The 19,431-nt window shown below is 32.5% G+C and overlaps 1 protein-coding gene, 2 long non-coding RNA genes and 1 pseudogene across 7 annotated transcripts; 2 read left to right on the plus strand and 2 right to left on the minus strand.

The window, feature by feature from the left end:
- The first annotated feature begins 2,347 nt into the window (after positions 1 to 2,347).
- LOC112536212 lies at positions 2,348 to 7,062 on the plus strand (annotated as a pseudogene).
- Positions 7,063 to 7,679: 617 nt separating this feature from the next.
- Positions 7,680 to 8,593, minus strand: LOC107261931. The gene is made up of 3 exons (XR_007214976.1): positions 8,509 to 8,593; positions 7,964 to 8,280; positions 7,680 to 7,839 (listed from the first exon to the last, which is right to left on the minus strand). It is a non-coding gene; the product is annotated as an uncharacterized LOC107261931 (long non-coding RNA).
- A 7-nt stretch (positions 8,594 to 8,600) lies between these two features.
- On the minus strand, positions 8,601 to 9,425 carry LOC125369410. Its single transcript, XR_007214977.1, has 3 exons — positions 8,884 to 9,425; positions 8,704 to 8,774; positions 8,601 to 8,627 (listed from the first exon to the last, which is right to left on the minus strand). It is a non-coding gene; the product is annotated as an uncharacterized LOC125369410 (long non-coding RNA).
- Positions 9,426 to 16,520: 7,095 nt separating this feature from the next.
- LOC107261932 lies at positions 16,521 to 18,582 on the plus strand. Of its 5 annotated transcripts, none has more exons than XM_048372081.1 (5): positions 16,521 to 17,112; positions 17,386 to 17,414; positions 17,535 to 17,672; positions 17,776 to 17,844; positions 18,089 to 18,582. In XM_048372081.1, the coding sequence occupies exons 1-5, from the start codon at positions 17,103 to 17,105 to the stop codon at positions 18,113 to 18,115; spliced, it is 273 nt and encodes a 90-aa protein (XP_048228038.1). In that variant the 5' UTR covers positions 16,521 to 17,102; the 3' UTR covers positions 18,116 to 18,582. The 5 variants fall into 5 exon arrangements, 4 of the variants coding, with proteins under 4 accessions (XP_048228038.1, XP_048228037.1, XP_048228039.1 ...); XM_048372080.1 differs by having other exon boundaries at positions 17,951 to 18,575; XM_048372082.1 differs by having other exon boundaries at positions 17,927 to 18,572.
- The last annotated feature ends 849 nt before the right edge of the window (positions 18,583 to 19,431 follow it).

Raw genomic sequence — 19,431 nt, forward strand, 5'->3', positions numbered from 1 at the left:
CGTGTAAGTTCGTAGGCTAAAACAGAGAGAAAAACATTGACGATAGAAATTGTAAGCTCATCTCCAACATGAGGAGCAGGGCTTGTGATGTGAATCCAAGTTCAAAGCTTAAAGAGATCCAAGATCCATTAATAGTACAAGAAGGCCCAATCACAAGGTCCAAATCCAAGAAGCTTCAACAAGCCATATTGGGTTTAATTAGGGACATTTGGAAAGCCCAAGAACTTCAACCCAATAAGGCATCCATGGAGGCCCAAGGAATAATATTTAACTTGTTTTCATATTAATAACAATTAGGGTTACATGTAGCCACCATACAAGTTAATGTGGTAATTAATACCAAGTAATGGCTATCAATGTGGGTAGTGGTTATTAAGAGCCACCATATACAAGTTAATGGGGTAATCAATACCAAGTAAGGGCTATTAGTGTGGATAGTGGTTACTAAGGCCATTTAAGAGTAAAAGTAATCCTATGTGTGTGAGTCTATTTTAGTAGTGTGTGCATGGACTTATACTCTATATAAACAAGTCCTTTTCTCTTTCTTTTAGAGCATGATTGAATTTGATATATGAAATTTTGTTTGAGTTTTATTGTGAGGAATTTTGTCTTTAATTTCTTGCTTGAACTTTGCGACTTATCAAGCTTTATTCTAGCTTGTGGTGTCAAAATCTAAATCTTTGTTTTCTTGTTATTTATCAAACTTTCTTGTTTGTGGCATAAGAGGAAATTTAAAGTCTATCTTAGTATCTTTATCCTTGTTGGTAAAGGGGTTAAGTAGCATCCATCTTCTTACTTCAATCTTTGAACGATCTGAATTTGTGGATTAAATTGGTAATTTCTAGTTTTCTTCTAATTCAACTTATCATAGTATTTTTGCTATTGGGGAGTTAATTGATGAAACCTACAATTCCCATCATAAGTGGTATGAGAGCATTGACTTGAGATTGAGGTTTGCGTATCCAATACTATCTTTTAATTCTCAATATCTTGTGTTCATCTTATATTTTGCACCTTTTGTGATAGGAAATCATCATCTTAGCAACCACACACCCCAATAACTAATGAGTTATGATACATATGGAATGCAAGAAAATACCCTCCAATCAAGATGATTCCAAAACCCAAGGATCTCCTCAAGTGAAGTTAGGAAAAAAACTAGTTCCAACAATGAAACTAGCACTTGAATTCAACTCCAAACGCCACAAACCAAGTATGATTTGATAAGTTAAGAATCAAACACAAGATTTTGGTTAGAGAGCATACAAACTAAAAATAGTTTGATAAGTTCAAAGTTCATGCAAGAACTTAAGCAAAAACACTCACAAAGAGCAAACAAAGATTATCATTCAAAATTCTATTCTTTACAAATGAATTTGGCTTTGATATTTATAGCCAAAATAAGACAAAGAAACCTAAATAGATGTCTTTTAAGCTTCCCCACGTTTTCCCTTTAATTCCCCTTAAAACTCATTAAAAATGGTTGTTTTTTACATTGATGGCCCTCATTTTGTAACTCCCCAAATGACAACTAAACATGTGGCACTCATTTGTCACTCCACACAACACACATATAACTCACACCTAATAAAATAATCCTTAATTAAATGAAAATAAACTAAAACAATTACTTAAGCTAAAACCCAAAAGATAAAAACCCATATAAATATGAATTAAGCCCAAAGGCCTAATCATAGCTGAATGGCTTTTATTCTTCAAAATGGATTGAATACTTCATTATAAGGTTGGATTCTTATTTTCATGCATGAGTTGCATTTCCATTTTGGGCCTTTTGGTGCATGCCTTTTCAATGGAATCTCATGGCAGCCTTGATTCATATCATTTTGCCATCTATTGTTCTTGTTATTATTATTATTATTATCTTTATTTTTCTTATCTCAAGATTTTGTTTGCATATATCAAAAAAAAAAATCATCCTAAAAGAAAAAAATTGTTATCTTTGATATTCTTGTGTTAGATCTCAGATTACATAAAAAAAATTGACTCTTCATATTCCATTGAGATCTATCTTTATAATTCTATATCTTTGTGTTCTTTGATGATCTATCTTTGTTCTTCATTTCTATTAGCCTATTTGCTACAAATTGTTCATTTCTTTAAGCCTACCTTATTATTTTCTTGTTAGCCTACCTTATTTTTTTTTCATTGATTACTACATTCTTGAAATTTTGTTTGATTGAGAAACTTAGTTCATCTAAGAAATCAAAAGGCAAATTTGAGAGGTAAAAGGCAAGAGTGTGAGATCATTAGAAAAAAAAAAAGAAGCCAAAATTGAGTAAACACAAGTGGTATACATCAATTTTGAGTGAAAACACGTGAGGGAGTGTTGTGAGATCGTTTCTTTCTATTTTCTTTTATTAAAATTTTAGGTTTTACAATCATGTCAAAAGACACAAATTCTTCTACAAATGATCATGTGATTCAAGCTATGCAACAACAATTCGAAAGAATGTTTAGTATGATGGCGGGAGTCAATGAAAAATTAGAGAAGCATGATGGCATCCTTAACCAATTACATGGAGAGCCTAGACAAAGGAGACATCCACCAATTGACCAAGAGGACTATGAAGGAGAGGATGATTTGGATGATGATCAAGTCACCTTATTGGGACAACGAATCAATCTTAGGAGACAAGCTAGGAGAAGACATCCAAATGATGATGTTGATCGCAACCTTGGAAGCATCAAAATGAAGATTCCTTCATTCCAAGGAAGAAATGATCCAGATGTGTACCTTGAATGGGAGAGGAAAGTGGAACTCATCTTCGAATGTCATAATTATTCGGAGGAGAAAAAGGTAAAACTTGCCGCTGTTGAGTTTAGTGATTATGCAATTGTTTGGTGGGATCAATTTTGCAAGGAAAGACGTAGATATGGAGAAAGACCCGTAGAGTCTTGGAGAGAAATGAAGCAAATCATGAGAAAGAGGTTTGTTCCAAGCCACTACTACAGAGAGCTTCATCAAAGATTACAAACTCTAATTCAAGGATCCATGAGTGTGGAGGAGTATCACAAAGAAATGAAGAAGGCTATGATTAGAGCAAATGTGATAGAAGATCGTGAAGCTACCATGGCAAGGTTCTTGAGAGGGCTAAACAAAGACATTGCTGATGTTGTTGATTTGCAACATTATGTGGAGATTGAAGATATGGTGAATTTGGCCATGAAAGTGGAAAGGCAATTGAAAAGAAAGAGGTATGATTCTAAACCAAATATGGGTTCTTCTTCTTCTTGGAAAAATTCTTGGGGGAAAAAGGATGATAAACCTTTTACTAAGTCAAAAGTGGAAGAAACTAAACCTAAAATTGACTTGGGTAATAAGGGAAAGGGCGAGAATCAACCAACCCAAACTAGGGGAATCAAATGTTTTAAGTGTTTGGGTCATGGGCACATTGCTAGGGAATGTCCAAATAAGAAAGTTATGATTCTAAGGGATGGTGATATTGAGTCGGAGAGTGAGGGGGATAGTGATGATAATATGCCTTCTTTAGAAGATTGTAGTGATGTTGAATGTGCTAAAGGAGATAATCTTGTTGTTCAAAGAACGTTGAGTTTGCAAAATAAACATGATGTCCATAGGGAGCAAAGGGAAAATTTGTTTCATACTCATTGTTTGATTTCTAACAAGTTGTGCAACATGATTGTGGATAGTGGAAGTTGTACCAATGTAGCAAGCACTTTGCTAGTGGAGAAATTAAAGTTGCCTACTACCAAGCACCCAAGACCATACAAGTTGCAATGGCTTAATGAAAGTGGAGTTGTAAAGGTAAATAAGCAAGTTTTAGTTTCTTTTCAAATTGGTAAATATAAGGATGAGGTGTTGTGTGATGTGTTGCCAATGTTGGCCGGACATATGTTGTTGGGGAGACCTTGGCAATATGATAGAAGGGCTAGTCATGATGGATTCAAAAATATGTATACTTTGACTATGGATGGAAAAAGGTTTAACCTTGGACCATTAACTCCAAAATAGATTTTTGAAGACCAAATGCGCATCAAGCAACAATATGAAGAAATGGGTTCTTTATTGGGAAACTCTTTGGGAAGGGAAACCTTTGAGAGTAAAGGAAAAGGTGAGATGAGTGAACCTAAAAATTCCAATTCTCTTGACCAAAATGGGAAACACAAGGTGAGAGAAAACAAGGAAGGTTCAAATGAAAGAAAAATGAGTGTTTATGCAAAAATGAGTGATGTGAAGGAAGCTATGCTTTTGAGGCAACACATGCTTGTACTTATGTACAAGGAGATTTTGCATATTTCTAACGAAATAACCAATTATTTGCCTAGTGTTGTTGTTGATCTTTTGCAGGTTTATGAAGATTTATTTCCAGAAGAAATTTCAAATGGTTTGCCACCTAAAAGAGGCATTGAGCACCAAATTGATTTCATACCCGGAGCAAGCATTCCAAATAGACCAGCATATAGATGTAATCCGGAGGAGACCAAGGAAATCGAAAAGCAAGTGAGTGAGCTTATGGAGAAGGGTTATGTTCGTGAAAGCATGAGTCCATGTCGCATCTGCCTTGTTAGTGCCTAAGAAAGATGGAACTTGGAGGATGTGTGTTGATTATCGTGCCATCAATAAAATCACGGTGAAGTATAGACATCCCATTCCTAGGCTAGATGACATGTTGGATGAATTGCATGGTTCATATTTGTTTTCAAAAATTGATTTGAAATCTGGTTATCATCAAATTAGAATGAGAGAAGGTGATGAATGGAAAACATGTTTTAAAACTAAACATGGTTTATATGAGTGGTTAGTAATGCCTTTTGGTTAACTAATGCACCAAGCACTTTCATGAGATTGAGGAATCATGTTTTAAGAGCATTCATAGGCAAATTTGTTGTTGTTTATTTTGATGATATCTTGGTTTATAGCAAAAATTTAGATGAGCATGTACAACATTTGACTTGTGTTTTTTATGTGCTTAGAGAAGAGAAGTTGTATGCTAATTTAAAGAAATGTTGTTTTTGCACTAATGAAATTACTTTTCTTAGATATATTGTCAATGACAAGGGTATTCATGTTGATCAAGAAAAGGTAAAAGTAATTAGAGAATGGCCAACACCCACAAGTGTAAGTGATGTAAGAAGCTTTCATGGTTTAGCTAGCTTTTATAGAAGGTTCATTAAGAATTTTTCTACCATAGCTGCACCTTTAACTGAATGCATAAAAAAGAATGTTGGTTTTAAGTGGGGAATTGAACAAGATGAGGCTTTTAACTTGCTAAAAGATAAATTAAGTTCTGCACCCTTGTTATCTTTGCCAAATTTTACTAAACCTTTTAAGATTCAGTGTGATGCAAGTGGCATAGGTATTGGAGGAGTTTTGATGCAAGAAGGCAAGCCCATAGCATTCTTTAGTGAAAAGCTAAGTGGAGCAAGTCTAAACTACCCTACATATGACAAGGAGTTCTATGCATTAGTGAGGGTTCTAAAGACATGGCAGCATTACCTTGGCTACAAAGAATTCATAATTCACACTGACCATGAGTCCTTGAAGTATCTCAAAGGACAAGGAAAGCTCAACAAGAGACATGCAAAATGGGTGGAATTCATTGAATCCTTTCCATACATCATTAAGTACAGGCAAGGGAAAGAAAATGTGGTGGCCGATGCATTGTCAAGAAGGTATGCCTTGATCTCTAAACTTGATGCAAAATTATTAGGATTTGAATACATAAAAGATCCTGTATTCTAATGATCCTGATTTTGCTAATGTTTATGGGGTATGTGAGAAAGGGGTTTTGATAAGTTCTATAAGTTTGATGGTTTTCTTTTCGGAAAATAAATTGTGTGTGCCACAAAGTTCTTTGAGAGAGTTACTTGTGAGAGAGGCACATAGTGGAGGTTTAATGGGACATTTTGGGATTAAGAAAACTTTGGATATGTTGGGTGACCATTTCTTTTGGCCACACATGAAAAGAGATGTTGAGAGAATTTGTGAGAAATGCATTACTTGCAAACAAGCCAAATCCAAAGCAATGCCTCATGGTTTGTATACACCTCTTCCCATACCAAATGAACCTTGGGTAGACATTTCTATGGACTTTGTTTTAGGATTACCTAGGTCTAAGGGAGGGAGAGATTCTATTTTTGTTGTTGTGGACAGGTTTAGCAAAATGGCACATTTCATTCCATGTCACAAGACAGATGATGCAACCCATATTGCGAATCTATTCTTCAAGGAGATTGTAAGGCTGCATGGAGTGCCAAGGACCATTGTGAGTGATAGGGATGTCAAATTCCTAAGTCACTTTTGGAAGACTCTTTGGGGAAAGATGGGGACAAAGCTTTTGTATTCTACAACTTGTCATCCGCAAACGGATGGACAAACAGAGGTGGTCAATAGGACACTTGCAACACTTTTAAGGGCTCTCATCCAAAGAAATCTGAAGAATTGGGAAGAATGTTTGCCACATATGGAATTTGCTTACAATAGGAGTGTGCATGGTTCAACAAATTGCTCACCCTTTGAAGTTGTGTTTTTGATTCAATCCATTGACTCCATTAGATTTGCTACCATTGCCATTGGATAAAGCTAATTTAGAGGGGAAACAAAAAGCTGAATTCATCAAGACTTTACATGAGAAGGTGCATGCAAACATTGAGAAGAAAACACTCTAATATGAAAAGCAACACAACAAAGGGAGGAAGCAGGTCATTTTTGAGCCTGGAGATTGGGTGTGGGTGCACTTGAGGAAGGAAAGATTTCCTAACCAAAGGAAATCAAAGCTTATGCCAAGAGGAGATGGTCCTTTTAGAGTGCTTCAACGCATCAACAACAATGCCTACAAGCTAGAACTTCCAAGTGAGTATGGCAATGTTAGTGCTACTTTCAATGTTAGTGACTTGTCTTTGTTTGATGTAGGTGATGAAGATGATGGAGCTGATTTGTGGACAAATCCTTTTGAAGAAAGAGGGAATGATGTGAATCCAAGTTCAAAGCTTAAAGAGATCCAAGATCCATTAATAGTACAAGAAGGCCCAATCACAAGGTCCAAATCCAAGAAGCTTCAACAAGCCATATTGGGTTTAATTAGGGACATTTGGAAAGCCCAAGAACTTCAACCCAATAAGGCATCCATGGAGGCCTAAGGAATAATATTTAACTTGTTTTCATGTTAATAACAATTAGGGTTACATGTAGCCACCATACAAGTTAATGTGGTAATTAATACCAAGTAATGGCTATCAATGTGGGTAGTGGTTATTAAGAGCCACCATATACAAGTTAATGGGGTAATCAATACCAAGTAAGGGCTATTAGTGTGGATAGTGGTTACTAAGGCCATTTAAGAGTAAAAGTAATCCTATGTGTGTGAGTCTATTTTAGTAGTGTGTGCATGGACTTGTACTCTATATAAACAAGTCCTTTTCTCTTTCTTTTAGAGCATGATTGAATTTGATATATGAAATTTTGTTTGAGTTTTATTGTGAGGAATTTTGTCTTTAATTTCTTGCTTGAACTTTGCGACTTATCAAGCTTTATTCTAGCTTGTGGTGTCAAAATCTAAATCTTTGTTTTCTTGTTATTTATCAAACTTTCTTGTTTGTGGCATAAGAGGAAATTCAAAGTCTATCTTAGTATCTTTATCCTTGTTGGTAAAGGGGTTAAGTAGCATCCATCTTCTTACTTCAATCTTTGAATGATCCGAATTTGTGGATTAAATTGGTAATTTCTAGTTTTCTTCTAATTCAACTTATCATAGTATTTTTGCTATTGGGGAGTTAATTGATGAAACCTACAATTCCCATCAGCTTGAATTGCCAATTTCTGCCAAATGCCGCTTCATTTGCTTCCAGCTCAATGACCTATAGAGAAGACAGATGAAGAATATGAAAATGAATTTCCTGATACTAAGTTACTACGTAAATTCAAATGAAAATAACAGGCCAATATAGTAGTAGAGAACCAAAGGAACTGCAAATACTATACCTAGCAAACAAGTAGCTGCTTTTGGTATTGCAGTTTGGCAACATGTTCCTTCAATTCTGTCACATAAGCTCTTATGCTTCTCACATTCTCCTCAGCTGCATTCTAAAACACCTTCTGCATTTTCTTCGTATTAACTGAAATAGAATGAGGATAGCCTGGAGTTCCTTCCTTTGATGAAACGTCTCCACTCTGGCTGGGTCTCACCGGATATGAAATGAAGTCTTCATTTTCTGGTGCTCTCTGTTTTCAATCTCATTTTCCAAAACTTGCCGGGAAGCTGGAGTCCTAGTAGGGTACGACCGCTTCTTTTCGCAACACTACAAGGAAAAAGAAATTTAGTATGTAGTCAACGGGAATCGGACAAGTACTCATTCAACTTGCTTAGATGGCTCTGACAGTATCACATAGGTGTTATCTTAGAATCCATTACAACATGCAAGTATCGATATGACGAAGGATATATTCTACATGTAAAAGTTGGAGACAAAAGCAAGATATGAGATAAAACTTGACAATAAAAAAGTATGCTAATATTCAAGTCTGACCTGAGCTTTCTTATCACAGTTGTGAGAGTTATCAAACTAAGATTGATATGATCGCCTTCTCTGAGCCTCGCCCCCATCCGCATGTATGCACCGTGAAGCTCTTTCACTTCCAGCAAGGTCTACAAAATTCTAAAAATCATGGGTGATTTCAGAAAGGCCAACGCAAAGATACAGTTCTTCACTAGTCACACATACTTTATAAGATGCCTCAAATGCTGATTATTGGTTGTTGTTTCTTCTACCAACTTCTCGACCACAACACCTTTCTGCATATGAGAACCACAAAATATAGTCAAGAGAACACCTATTAAAAAATCCACTCATTCAGAAAAAAAAAAAAAGGAAGAAAGTCATCTAAAAGCTTGAGATTTCGACCTGATTCTGAGTTCAGCAGGTCCCTCACATTTTCATTATAAATCTCTAATAAAAAATTCTTAATCGTAAAGTCTCTCTGCAGGGTCTGCACTCAGGCCAGTACTCAAAGATCGGTTAGTGAAGTTACAAAAGGAAACTACAAAATCAAGTGATTTACATTTTCCACCAATAAAAAGCCTCCTTTATTGTCTAATTATCATAATAATTTACAATTTTAATAAGCAGTAGCAACAGATCCAGATTAAGCAATCGATACACTCATCTCAAATAAAGAAATTAATTCAATCACAAGAAAATCTAAGAAGAAAAAGAAAGAAAATAGCATCTAATATAACAAAACAGCACCAAAAGTTTGTAAAGGAAAAGCAAAAGGAAAGTTAGTAACAGAGAGACAAATCATTTGGTAAGTATAACCTGCCATTTCTAAAATAACCGTATCCAATTTACATAAAGGAAAAGATCATGAAACACAACATCTCCTTCAATTTGTAACCATTTAAAGCTTCGATTTTAAGGAAATAAATTCAACAAATAAAAACAATACTCACGGAATTCTCAAGATAAGTACAATGCAGATCTATGCGCAGCAAGCTTTTCAAACAGAATTAGAGAAAGAGAGAGAGAGGAGCATTGAGAGAGAGAAAGAGGGAGGAGCGTTTAGAGAGAGAAATAGAGAGAATTGAGGAGGAAGAAGAAGAGATTTGTTTGTCTTTCTATGAAGAAAAATGGACAACTTGTGTTGTGACCCAATATATATATCATTTGAATTTGTGAGCCCCAACAGCTAGTTTCTTCTTCTTTTTTTCTTCTAATTTGAAATACTTTTTATTAGCCATTGGCATATTCTTCTAATGCGGTTGCTTGCGTTTATTCGCCAATGCCAGTGCAGTGGGTCTTTTGTCAAAGTTATGAAAATGCGGATCTTTATTATGTGAGGTTAATTATTCTTTGAGGTTAATTAATTTATGTTTAGAAATTTTGTACATTTTTTTTTCTTTCAGGCTAATTCAATAGTCTTTTTTTTAACCCAACAAGATTAAAAGTGACTACAGATATTTCATCTATTTAAGAAAATTTAAATTCAAATTCGATTAAAAATATATATATCTAAATCTGTTTTAAATTCATTTAAAAAAATTTTGATATTTAAATTTATCTAAATTCGAATAAAAATTACATACATATATACTATTTGAACTCCTTAAGAACTCATTTAATATATATAGCTATAAAATAAATTTTTGGATATTTAAATAGATATCGGATATTCTGTCCATTAAATATCTCTTTACATAAATATTCAAAAAATTAAATAAGTACTCATTTACAATAATTAAATTCTAAGATATATTAATAAAAAGTACAAAATTATACATAATTTTAAACAAAATCTTTTAATTTTATTTTTAATTATCTTATTTCATACACGATATATATGTATATCATTTAACCTAATATCATATACCAAATTTGAATACTATATACCTGTATCTGTTTTAATAATCGTGTTCGGAGCAAGTATTTGAGCGTTCATATTTAAACCGACACATATAAATTACTCAAACATGTTACATAACAGTCCAATGGAGTCAAGTACCTAGAAATATCGGTCTAACTGCGATTCTTAAATAAATTTTAAGATTTAACATCGTTTAAAAAAAATTGTATTATCTTATCAATAGATAAGCTAACGAGTTTCATCATTTATTTATTGAAACTTAGACTGCATTTTTTTGGAATTACCTTTATAATGTATTGAAAAGAAAATATATGATAGCAATTGTTACATGTAATAGTTGGCATGTAATTTCATTTAAGTTCTTACATCAAAAAACAAAATAAAAGAATTAGTTGCATATACTAATTTCAGCAAGGTCTTAAGTTCAAGTTCTTTTCTTTTTATATTTGTAATTCAAAATAACTTTTTAGCATTATAATATAATCATATTTTCTAAAATTTGGTAAAATAATTTACATTATCCTTAATACTATAGTTTCTCTTATATTTTTAAAATATATATTTTACTAATTAATAATATTGCATTGCTCAATTTTGTTAATTTTATATTATTATTAATAACAACATTCTCCTATCAAAAGAATATATCTAAATATTAAATGTATATAAATATGAGTTAATTACCAAAATAATGAGTCTATTAGATTAACAAAATAATTATCACTATTAATTCTCCTTTTCCCTGTTCTTCTTCTTCTTTCTTTCTCTGTCCCATTTAAATTTAAGAAGAATAGATCTCATAAATGAAATTGGTTGTATTATTTGATATAAAATTTGTAATTTTGCTACATTCTTTATATGGAACGAGTCCTAGAAGCATGTGTTTAATTCGTCAAATTAGTATAGTTCTATTCAGATTGCAACAATTTATTGTTATGATGAAAAAGGATATTAGATTTCAACCAATCATACAGTTTCTAAGTGTTCAAAATTGAGTCTTGTTTTAAGACCTCCTTACTGAATGACAAGTATAACTTAGTTGGCCACTATATTTTTCTTCTTCCAGTCAAAGAAAAGGTAATTTACACTAGAAAAAGTTGCAGCCAAATGCAATGCACCCATACACACACACATAAACACACGTGTGTGGATATATATATATGTATGTATGTATGTATATATATATATGTATGTATGTATGTATGTATGTATATATATGTATGTATGTATGTATGATACTTAATTCCTGAAAACAGTTCTTTACAAAGATTCATGTTTGACTTGTACATAAAAGAGAGCTTTAGAGAAACCAAAATCTTGGTTTTTCTCTGGTGGAAAAGAGAAGCAAGAAAGGAAAGACCACCTCTTCAAAAGCAATTATACTTCTTTATACATCAATGCTAAGAGAGCTTGTAATAAGTGGTTATAAAGGGTTACATATGACCCAAAATAACAAAGAAATTTTCTTGTTCTACTTTGTGTTTCATCTTTAAAATTCAATTTAGTAGGTTTGGGAGGATGAGCTCTTGATAATCTTTTACTGCAATTATAGTAGAAAGTAAAAAAAAAAAAGCAAAAAAGAATTGCAAATCCAAGTACAGAAAACAAGAATATTGAATATGAGTACTAGTCCTATTACATAAATGGCCTGAAACTAATTTATATCAGATATATAGGTGATCAACTATTCTCATTATTTAGATTAGTGTTCCATGGGCCTCTCTATTAAGATCAATGAATATGCATGGCCTTAAACTAAGGTTCTTTGTTACATCCGCGATGGTGGTGGTAAGTGGTAGTGGTAATAATGGTCGATGATGGTGGAGGTCTGGTAAGGCTAGAAAAAGTAATTGTACTTTTTTAATTTATTTTAAAAATTATTTTTTACTGTTTAATGTATTATGCATATTATTCTTATTTTATTTTGGCCATCCATAACGTCCTAATTCTATTTCTTCATCTATTTGATTTGTATTGATTCCAATTAATGTTAAAAGGGATGCATATTTATACCTTGAACTTTGGTCATTTAATTAGTAAAAAATACTCTAACTTTCAATTTAAGCTAATAGACACTCGAACTTGCTCTTTTTGTGATATTTTAACACTTTTTGACATTGTATCATCATTCAATACGTCCACGTATATTGCATAAAAGACATTTAAATATTACCAAAATAAAGTTGTATATGTTAGGTTAAATTGAAAGCTAAAGGTATTTAGATATTACAAAAAAAAAATCATGCGTCTATTAGATTAAATCGAAAGTTAAAGTGTTAAATTGACTAATCGATACAATTTCAGGGATGTAAATATCTTTTTATAGCTATTTTATAATAATCACCAATGATATTCCTATTCATGTTATGATTACCTAGACCGAGTTTTTGGAGCAGGTTGATTAGCAGTACCCCAAACATATAGATTGTAATGCATAACTTGAACAGCTATAGGTGTTAGCCCCATTTGGATACTCATGTAGTTTTAAGGCCATTAAAATTATATATCATCAAGAAGTATATTCAAAACTCTGCTTATTTTTTAGCATTAAACACTCTTTATGTTATTATCACTGTTAAAGATTGATTATTATTAGATCTTTTTATTTAGATGCATAGACGACTCTCTTTTTCTCTAATTTAGACTAGTTCTTTTTATTTATAGGAGTTATTTTTCATACTTTTGCTGCTCTTGTGTGGCTTTTTTTAATTGGTTTTAATAACACATACAAAAATAGTGGTTATATCAATTAAAGGAAAGTATAAATACATATAGTATTTTTTTAGTGAAGAAGATATGTGACAGCTTAGCATAGAAAAGTGATCCGATGAGGGCAAAAGTGAACGCCACAGCAAGGATAGGATGCTTGGACAAGGAGCAGCTTATGACAGGCTTCTAGGATGGTAACACTCTAAAGTATGGGGTACGTGAATGAATCGTATTGCACATTGAAACAGGGCAGAGAATGGTTAATAACATATATGTAAAGAGTTGAAACTGATCACATGAGAAGCCTTTTCGTTATTTGGCCGTGGGGTTATAGGAACTCCAAAGTTAAACCTGCTTGATTCGGAGAAATTTCAAGATGAGTGACCTCCTCTAGGATCTCGAATCCGCCAAGGCGATAAAACTGTGAGTCCAATGGGTGCCAAATCGGACAATATCTCATTGTGATCTGGTTCTAGATCATTAAAAATCGTATCAGAGCAGGACTCCTCTAGTAGATGTGTGGTTCAAGGACGAACCAGGAGGAAACTGGTGGACATGTGATAGTCTGGCCTAGAGAAACGATCTGACGAGGGCAGAAATTCTGGCAAGCTTCTAGGATGACAGCACTCTAAAGTACGGAGGCAGAAATGACTTACATCGTTTAAAAAGCTGACGTGATTACATGACAGTGATTAAAATTAATTTACTCTTATTACATCAATCTTTTAAATAATGTTAGTTGTCAAGATATCATGTAGTTTGTGTTCTTCGTAAATAGAGGCAAAAATGACTTACGTTGTTTAAAAAGCTGACATGATTACATGGTAATGATTATACTAATTTACTCTTATTACATAATATTTTTAAATAACATTAGTAATCTAGAATGAATGCAATAGATGAGAGAGGAGTTGAAGAGAAGAAATAGGAGAAATGATAACGGTAATATGCAACTTGACTCACACATAAGCTTAAGATTCATTAATGAGTTGATGTGTCTAGTTGAATGAGTTGGAAAAAAGCTTAGGTGTTGTACCGCCAACTTTCTATTTATCAGTCTTAATAGTGTTGGATGATAATGATACTCTAATTAAAGTCCAAGAGGTTTAATGATAAAATTAAAATTTAGAAACTTTAATGATACTAGCCCTATGAAGGACTGTGCATGCAATTTACCCCTTCTTTTATTAGTTAACTGTTGAAATTACATGGAAATAATATATATTTCCCTATAATGGTAAAAACACTAGCCATGTGCATATTTCAAATTTTACTATTTTAACAAAAAAAAACTATTCCTAATAAAATACTAGAACTAAAATACCAAAAATATTAGCACTAAACTATTTTATTAAGAAGGTGAAAAAGTTTATATGATTAATTAAATATTGTTAAAAAAGAGGGGGAAAAAGAAAAATAATAAGCACAAGATTAAGATGGCAGGTCTTTTTCACTAAACTCCGGGGGCATGAAATATATTTACTCTCGTTATCTCTCGTTTCTTTTTTCTGAGTGGAGAGTATATTTATTATTTGTCTTTTAGGTTCTTTTTTCAAGAGTGCCTTTTTAGTTCATTTTTCCCCTTTAAAATTGTAGTTCTGAAGCTTTTGGGTGGGTGGTTGTGGTGCAATTATTCAGAGAATGAAGAACCTTTAGTGTTCAGAGAAGACCCTTTCAACCTCCTAATTTGCAGATGTTTCACTCGGAGAAGATTCTAGTTGGTAGACTTTTTTTCTTTTGTAATGTATCTGGGTTGATGATGAAGAGTCATCTCAAAAAGATCTGGAGGTTAGAGAAGGAATTTTTAGTTTAAAAAGAAATTAAAATACTTCCATTATCCTGTTTGACTCTTTCAGATATTGAAAGAAATAAGTATTGGTCCTTAGTTTATTTTCAATTTTCTCTTGGTTTTTTATGAAATGGCTGGTTGACACGCTTATCGATCAACTGTATTTCTTAAAAAGCCTTTTCTAGGTTTCTCCATAACCTTCCCTTAAGCAAAATCAACCTGAAAAATACGAGAACTACTGGAAAATTATTTGTTGGTTTTTATCAAGATGAAGACTATTACACCTTCGAGTTCATTTTTAACATGAAGAAGGTTAGGGTTTTGGTTGATCTGGATCAAAAAAGTCCTATTGGGTTCTGGAATGACAGGAAGAAGCTCCTAGTTCAATTGGATCCATTTCTAATATGAAACTCTTCGAGAACTCTGCTTTCTTTAGGGAAGAATAGGCATATGAACAATTAATATTTCTCAATTTTTATTTTTATTTTAATTGTATTAAACTTTCCTCTTTAATTTTCTATTACCTTTTTCAAAGTTCTTATTTATTACTCGTTTTAATAATTTCTAAACAAAGACGAAACTGTTGCTCTCTGTCACCTTTGCTAGAATTCCTATTAGTGATTGATCAGTGATGATTTAAATAATAATTACTGTATCACGGTTGTGTGGATTGTTGAGCAGGGAGGCTTTAATAATATAATTGCTTATCGGTGAATTATTGTCATTTATATTTTTAATGACATAGATATTAATTTAATTATTTTTTCTCCTTTTTATTAAGTGCATCATTACTTATTCTTTTCAAAGAATTTCATAAGAAAAAAATAAATATTTTATTTTAATATTAAATTAGTATTTTTAAGGAATTTAAGAAATATTTTAAATAGTTATCTATTTATTTGTAAAAGAAATTAAAATTAAGTTATTTTAAATTAAAATTAAAAGAATAGTAAATAGGATTAACTAAATAATAAAAAGTTAATTTAATCTATTCATTTTAAAATTAAGAGTTAGTGAGAAGTTTTAAATTCGAGTTGTTGTGAATTTAAGCTGTACTTCCCGCCCAAATCGGACCGTTTTTTTAGGGTAGGATGCCACAATTGGCCGACAAGAAAATCTAATGAAGATATTTAAATATTATATAAAATCAAATCTAAGTGAGCATTAATTCAAATTTCAAACAAATCCTATCAAAATATTAATATAATTAAAATAATCAATTTCAAATCTCTTTAAGATGAGTGCACGTTCTTATGAAGATAAATTACATGCAACTCTGAAAAATTTGCACCAAATTATATCGTTTGGATGAGCATTTAAAAACAAGGACTAGACCATTTGTGGTGAAGCTCTTACATCAACAAATCATTGTTAATTTTTCTTTTCTTTTTTGCTCTCTAGTCAAATCTAAAATTACTTTATCTACATATTATTCACATTAGACCTAACACCATTCTTCTTGCTATTATTGTAACAAAAGCCCTATTTGTCATATACATCAAAATTCATGCTACAATAAGTCAATTTCCACAATAAACTTTATTATTGACTCAATTTACAAAATTTTTTAAATTAAATAAAAAAAAGATTATTGTTTGGATCTAATAAAAAACAAGTTATCAAGTCATATAAAATCAATCAAACACCAGATAAAATATTTCTCAAATTTAGTTTTATTTTAATTGTATTAAACTTTCCTTTTTAATTTTTCTATTACTTTTTTCAAAGTTCTTATTTATTAGTCGTTTTAATAATTTCTAAACATTTTTAAGCATAGCTATTATAAAAATGTTAGGCATGTGATACTATGATTGGATTGGAAATTGATGCTTGTTAAATTTGGTCCATGTTTGAAGATTAAGCTCGAAGTACACAAGGATTGGGTTGGCACAAGCGATATTGAAGGCTGTTTAGAGTTTAAATTGGAGAATTGATGATGAGTTTGGAGCTATCAACTCGAAGAATTACATTGTTTGAGGATGATTCTTGGGCTAATTATAACTTTCTTATTTATGCAGCGATGACCCCATGGAGGGTGGGCAAACTGCTACTGGTGCATTATTAGATTACATCATAGAAAACCATATTGCTTCACCTCGTCTCGCAAACTGTGTTGCTTCTCAAATTAGGATATCAGTTCCGGCATATACAGATTTAATTAAATTATATTTTTACGCAGTACTACGGCTTAAGTGATTCCCAAAGTTGTTAAAGGCACACCTGGGGTGCAAGGTGCACGAAGCACAAGCCCTAGCACCTCAAATGCTAAAAGGTGGGTGATGTAGGCTCACGTTTGTAACATCTTAGTAATGCAATTCCATTTAGTCAATTCTCGTGTTTTCTAATGATTTTTTTTATTTGTTAGTGGAAATGGTTTTTTGTTTCCTTTTTTTTCTATTTATAATTATTATTTTAAAAAAATATTAGTGTCCTTATACATATAGTCTTTGTAACAGGTGCTTTTTGAAATTTCAGGGTTTACTTTTAATTCACAGGTTTTTTAGTGTATCACTTGTTCTATTCTTTGTTTCATTGCATTCTTCAGCTGGTGGAATTTCAACATTCATTACCAAGGTGCTATAACATGACTTCTAAGATGAGACATTGTGGTTTTCTAATACCTATTTCCTACTTTTCTTCATTATTCTCTGAAATTTGATTATTTTAATTTATGAGTCTAAATTTAATGTGTAGGGTACAGTTTCCATATCCACCGAACTAAAGGAGGATTTAAATATTGATGTTAGTCAAACTGATTCTCCTATGGGTTCTGGCGATTGGGGTAACCATGGATGGTTTTACATTTCTGTGAGAATTGGTTTATTTCTCTGGGTATGGTTACTGATTAGTTTCTTGCTTTTGGCTTTTGCTAGCTAATTGCTAAGTATCTTCAAATTTAGGTGATAGTAAATTTCATTGCTGTTTTGTTTTCTAGGTTGCTCTGCTTAATCTTATTACTATATCTTCAACTTGGGCTAGAGTAATTGATGTGATGGATAGTGAGGTCAGTATAACTGACATGGCATCTTAAAAAAAATTGTGGTTGTCTTAATCTGCATTTAACATTGGTCTTCACAATCAGTAAGGTTCAAGACTGTTTGGGTTCATAGGTGCTGGTGCTACACTTGGACAGCTTTTTGGATCATTATTTGCCACAGGAATGGCTTGGTTTTTCAATCATATGATATAAAGCTTCCACATTTTTATTTATCTTATGTTGCTTTAAACCATGGGCTGGTTCTTTGTAGTTCTACTTTTATTTGCGGCTTTGTTGATGGAACTTGCAGCACAGGCATCGAAAGGAATTAAGAAAGATATGTTTGAACTTCCTGAAGAATTATCTCCTATAAAGGTCATCTATCTTTTTGTATTTCTTTGCTTCATGTACTATGTGTTAGTTGCTATAAGTTGAATATTTGTATAGTTGGGAGTTGCCATAGGCACTGATCCATTTATGTGATTTGCTCTGGAATGAGTACCTAATGTTGAGATTAACAAATTACAACTAGTTGCTAAAAGCATCTTGATAGCTGCAGATGAGATTGTGTATTGTATCATATTTATATAATAGAAGACATGTCAATGCATGCACACATGAATGAGCCATGGCTTGTGTCTAGTGATTAGTTGTATAGTCTATCCGTCCATATGTAGGTCTTGTCCTAGATGCATCTGAAACCTTTCCTTTCAACAATATATGGTGAAATGATCATGAATTTTATTTCAATTCCTGTAGTTCTATTTAATACCTTTTATTTTTCTTCTCTCTGTCTTCTTGTTTCCCAACATAGAGTTGTCTTTTGGTCTTGGAGAATGCATTTGGACAGTCTTGACTATCTATGAACTCTTGCACTAGTCAATTTGATGTGTATGATAAATGTGCTTCTCATATTACTTTGTGCAAGATTATTTGGTACAATTGGCCGAATGTTATTCTTCAAGGAAACTTCTTTGAAGAGGACTTGTAAATTGATTTTCGTAACTGAAATTTTACATTTTTTTGCTAGTAGACCCTAATTTCTGTGAATGATTGTTTGCTTATGGATACAAACAGGCTGATCCCGATGAGCAAAGTAAGACTGATGACAAAACAGAAGCATCTTTGAAAATACTTTCTCCAAAGTCACCTACATCTTGAATGAAGCCTCAGCTTTCAAGCATCTTGGATGGAGCTTGGCTTATACTATCTTCAACTTATTTATTGTATATGGCCTTATTCCTCTGGCTGAGTGCAATCGTCTCATCATTCTTCTATTTTCAGGTAAAATAAACTTTTTGTTCGACTGAATAGCTAGGAAATATGAGTTGTATAAGAATGGAGAACTACCGAGATTATGTTTTTCCTTCACAATCCATTCATTTGTTCACCAGGAAAATAAGGGGAGATAAAATGAGAGAAAAATGCTAAGAAGGGCTCACTATAGACGTTATATTATTACTCAGTTTCTTATGCGCTAAATTTTAGGGCACTTGGCAAGCAAGGGTAGGAAACTAACCATATTGGAATGGTATGGAAAATAGTTGCTTCCCAAAACAAAATGTTATACCAACTATAATGTCGGATGCGTTACAATTAAAATACTTCTATGCT

The sequence above is a fragment of the Ricinus communis genome, chromosome 3, assembly GCF_019578655.1.
Source record: "Ricinus communis isolate WT05 ecotype wild-type chromosome 3, ASM1957865v1, whole genome shotgun sequence".
NCBI lineage: Eukaryota > Viridiplantae > Streptophyta > Magnoliopsida > Malpighiales > Euphorbiaceae > Ricinus > Ricinus communis.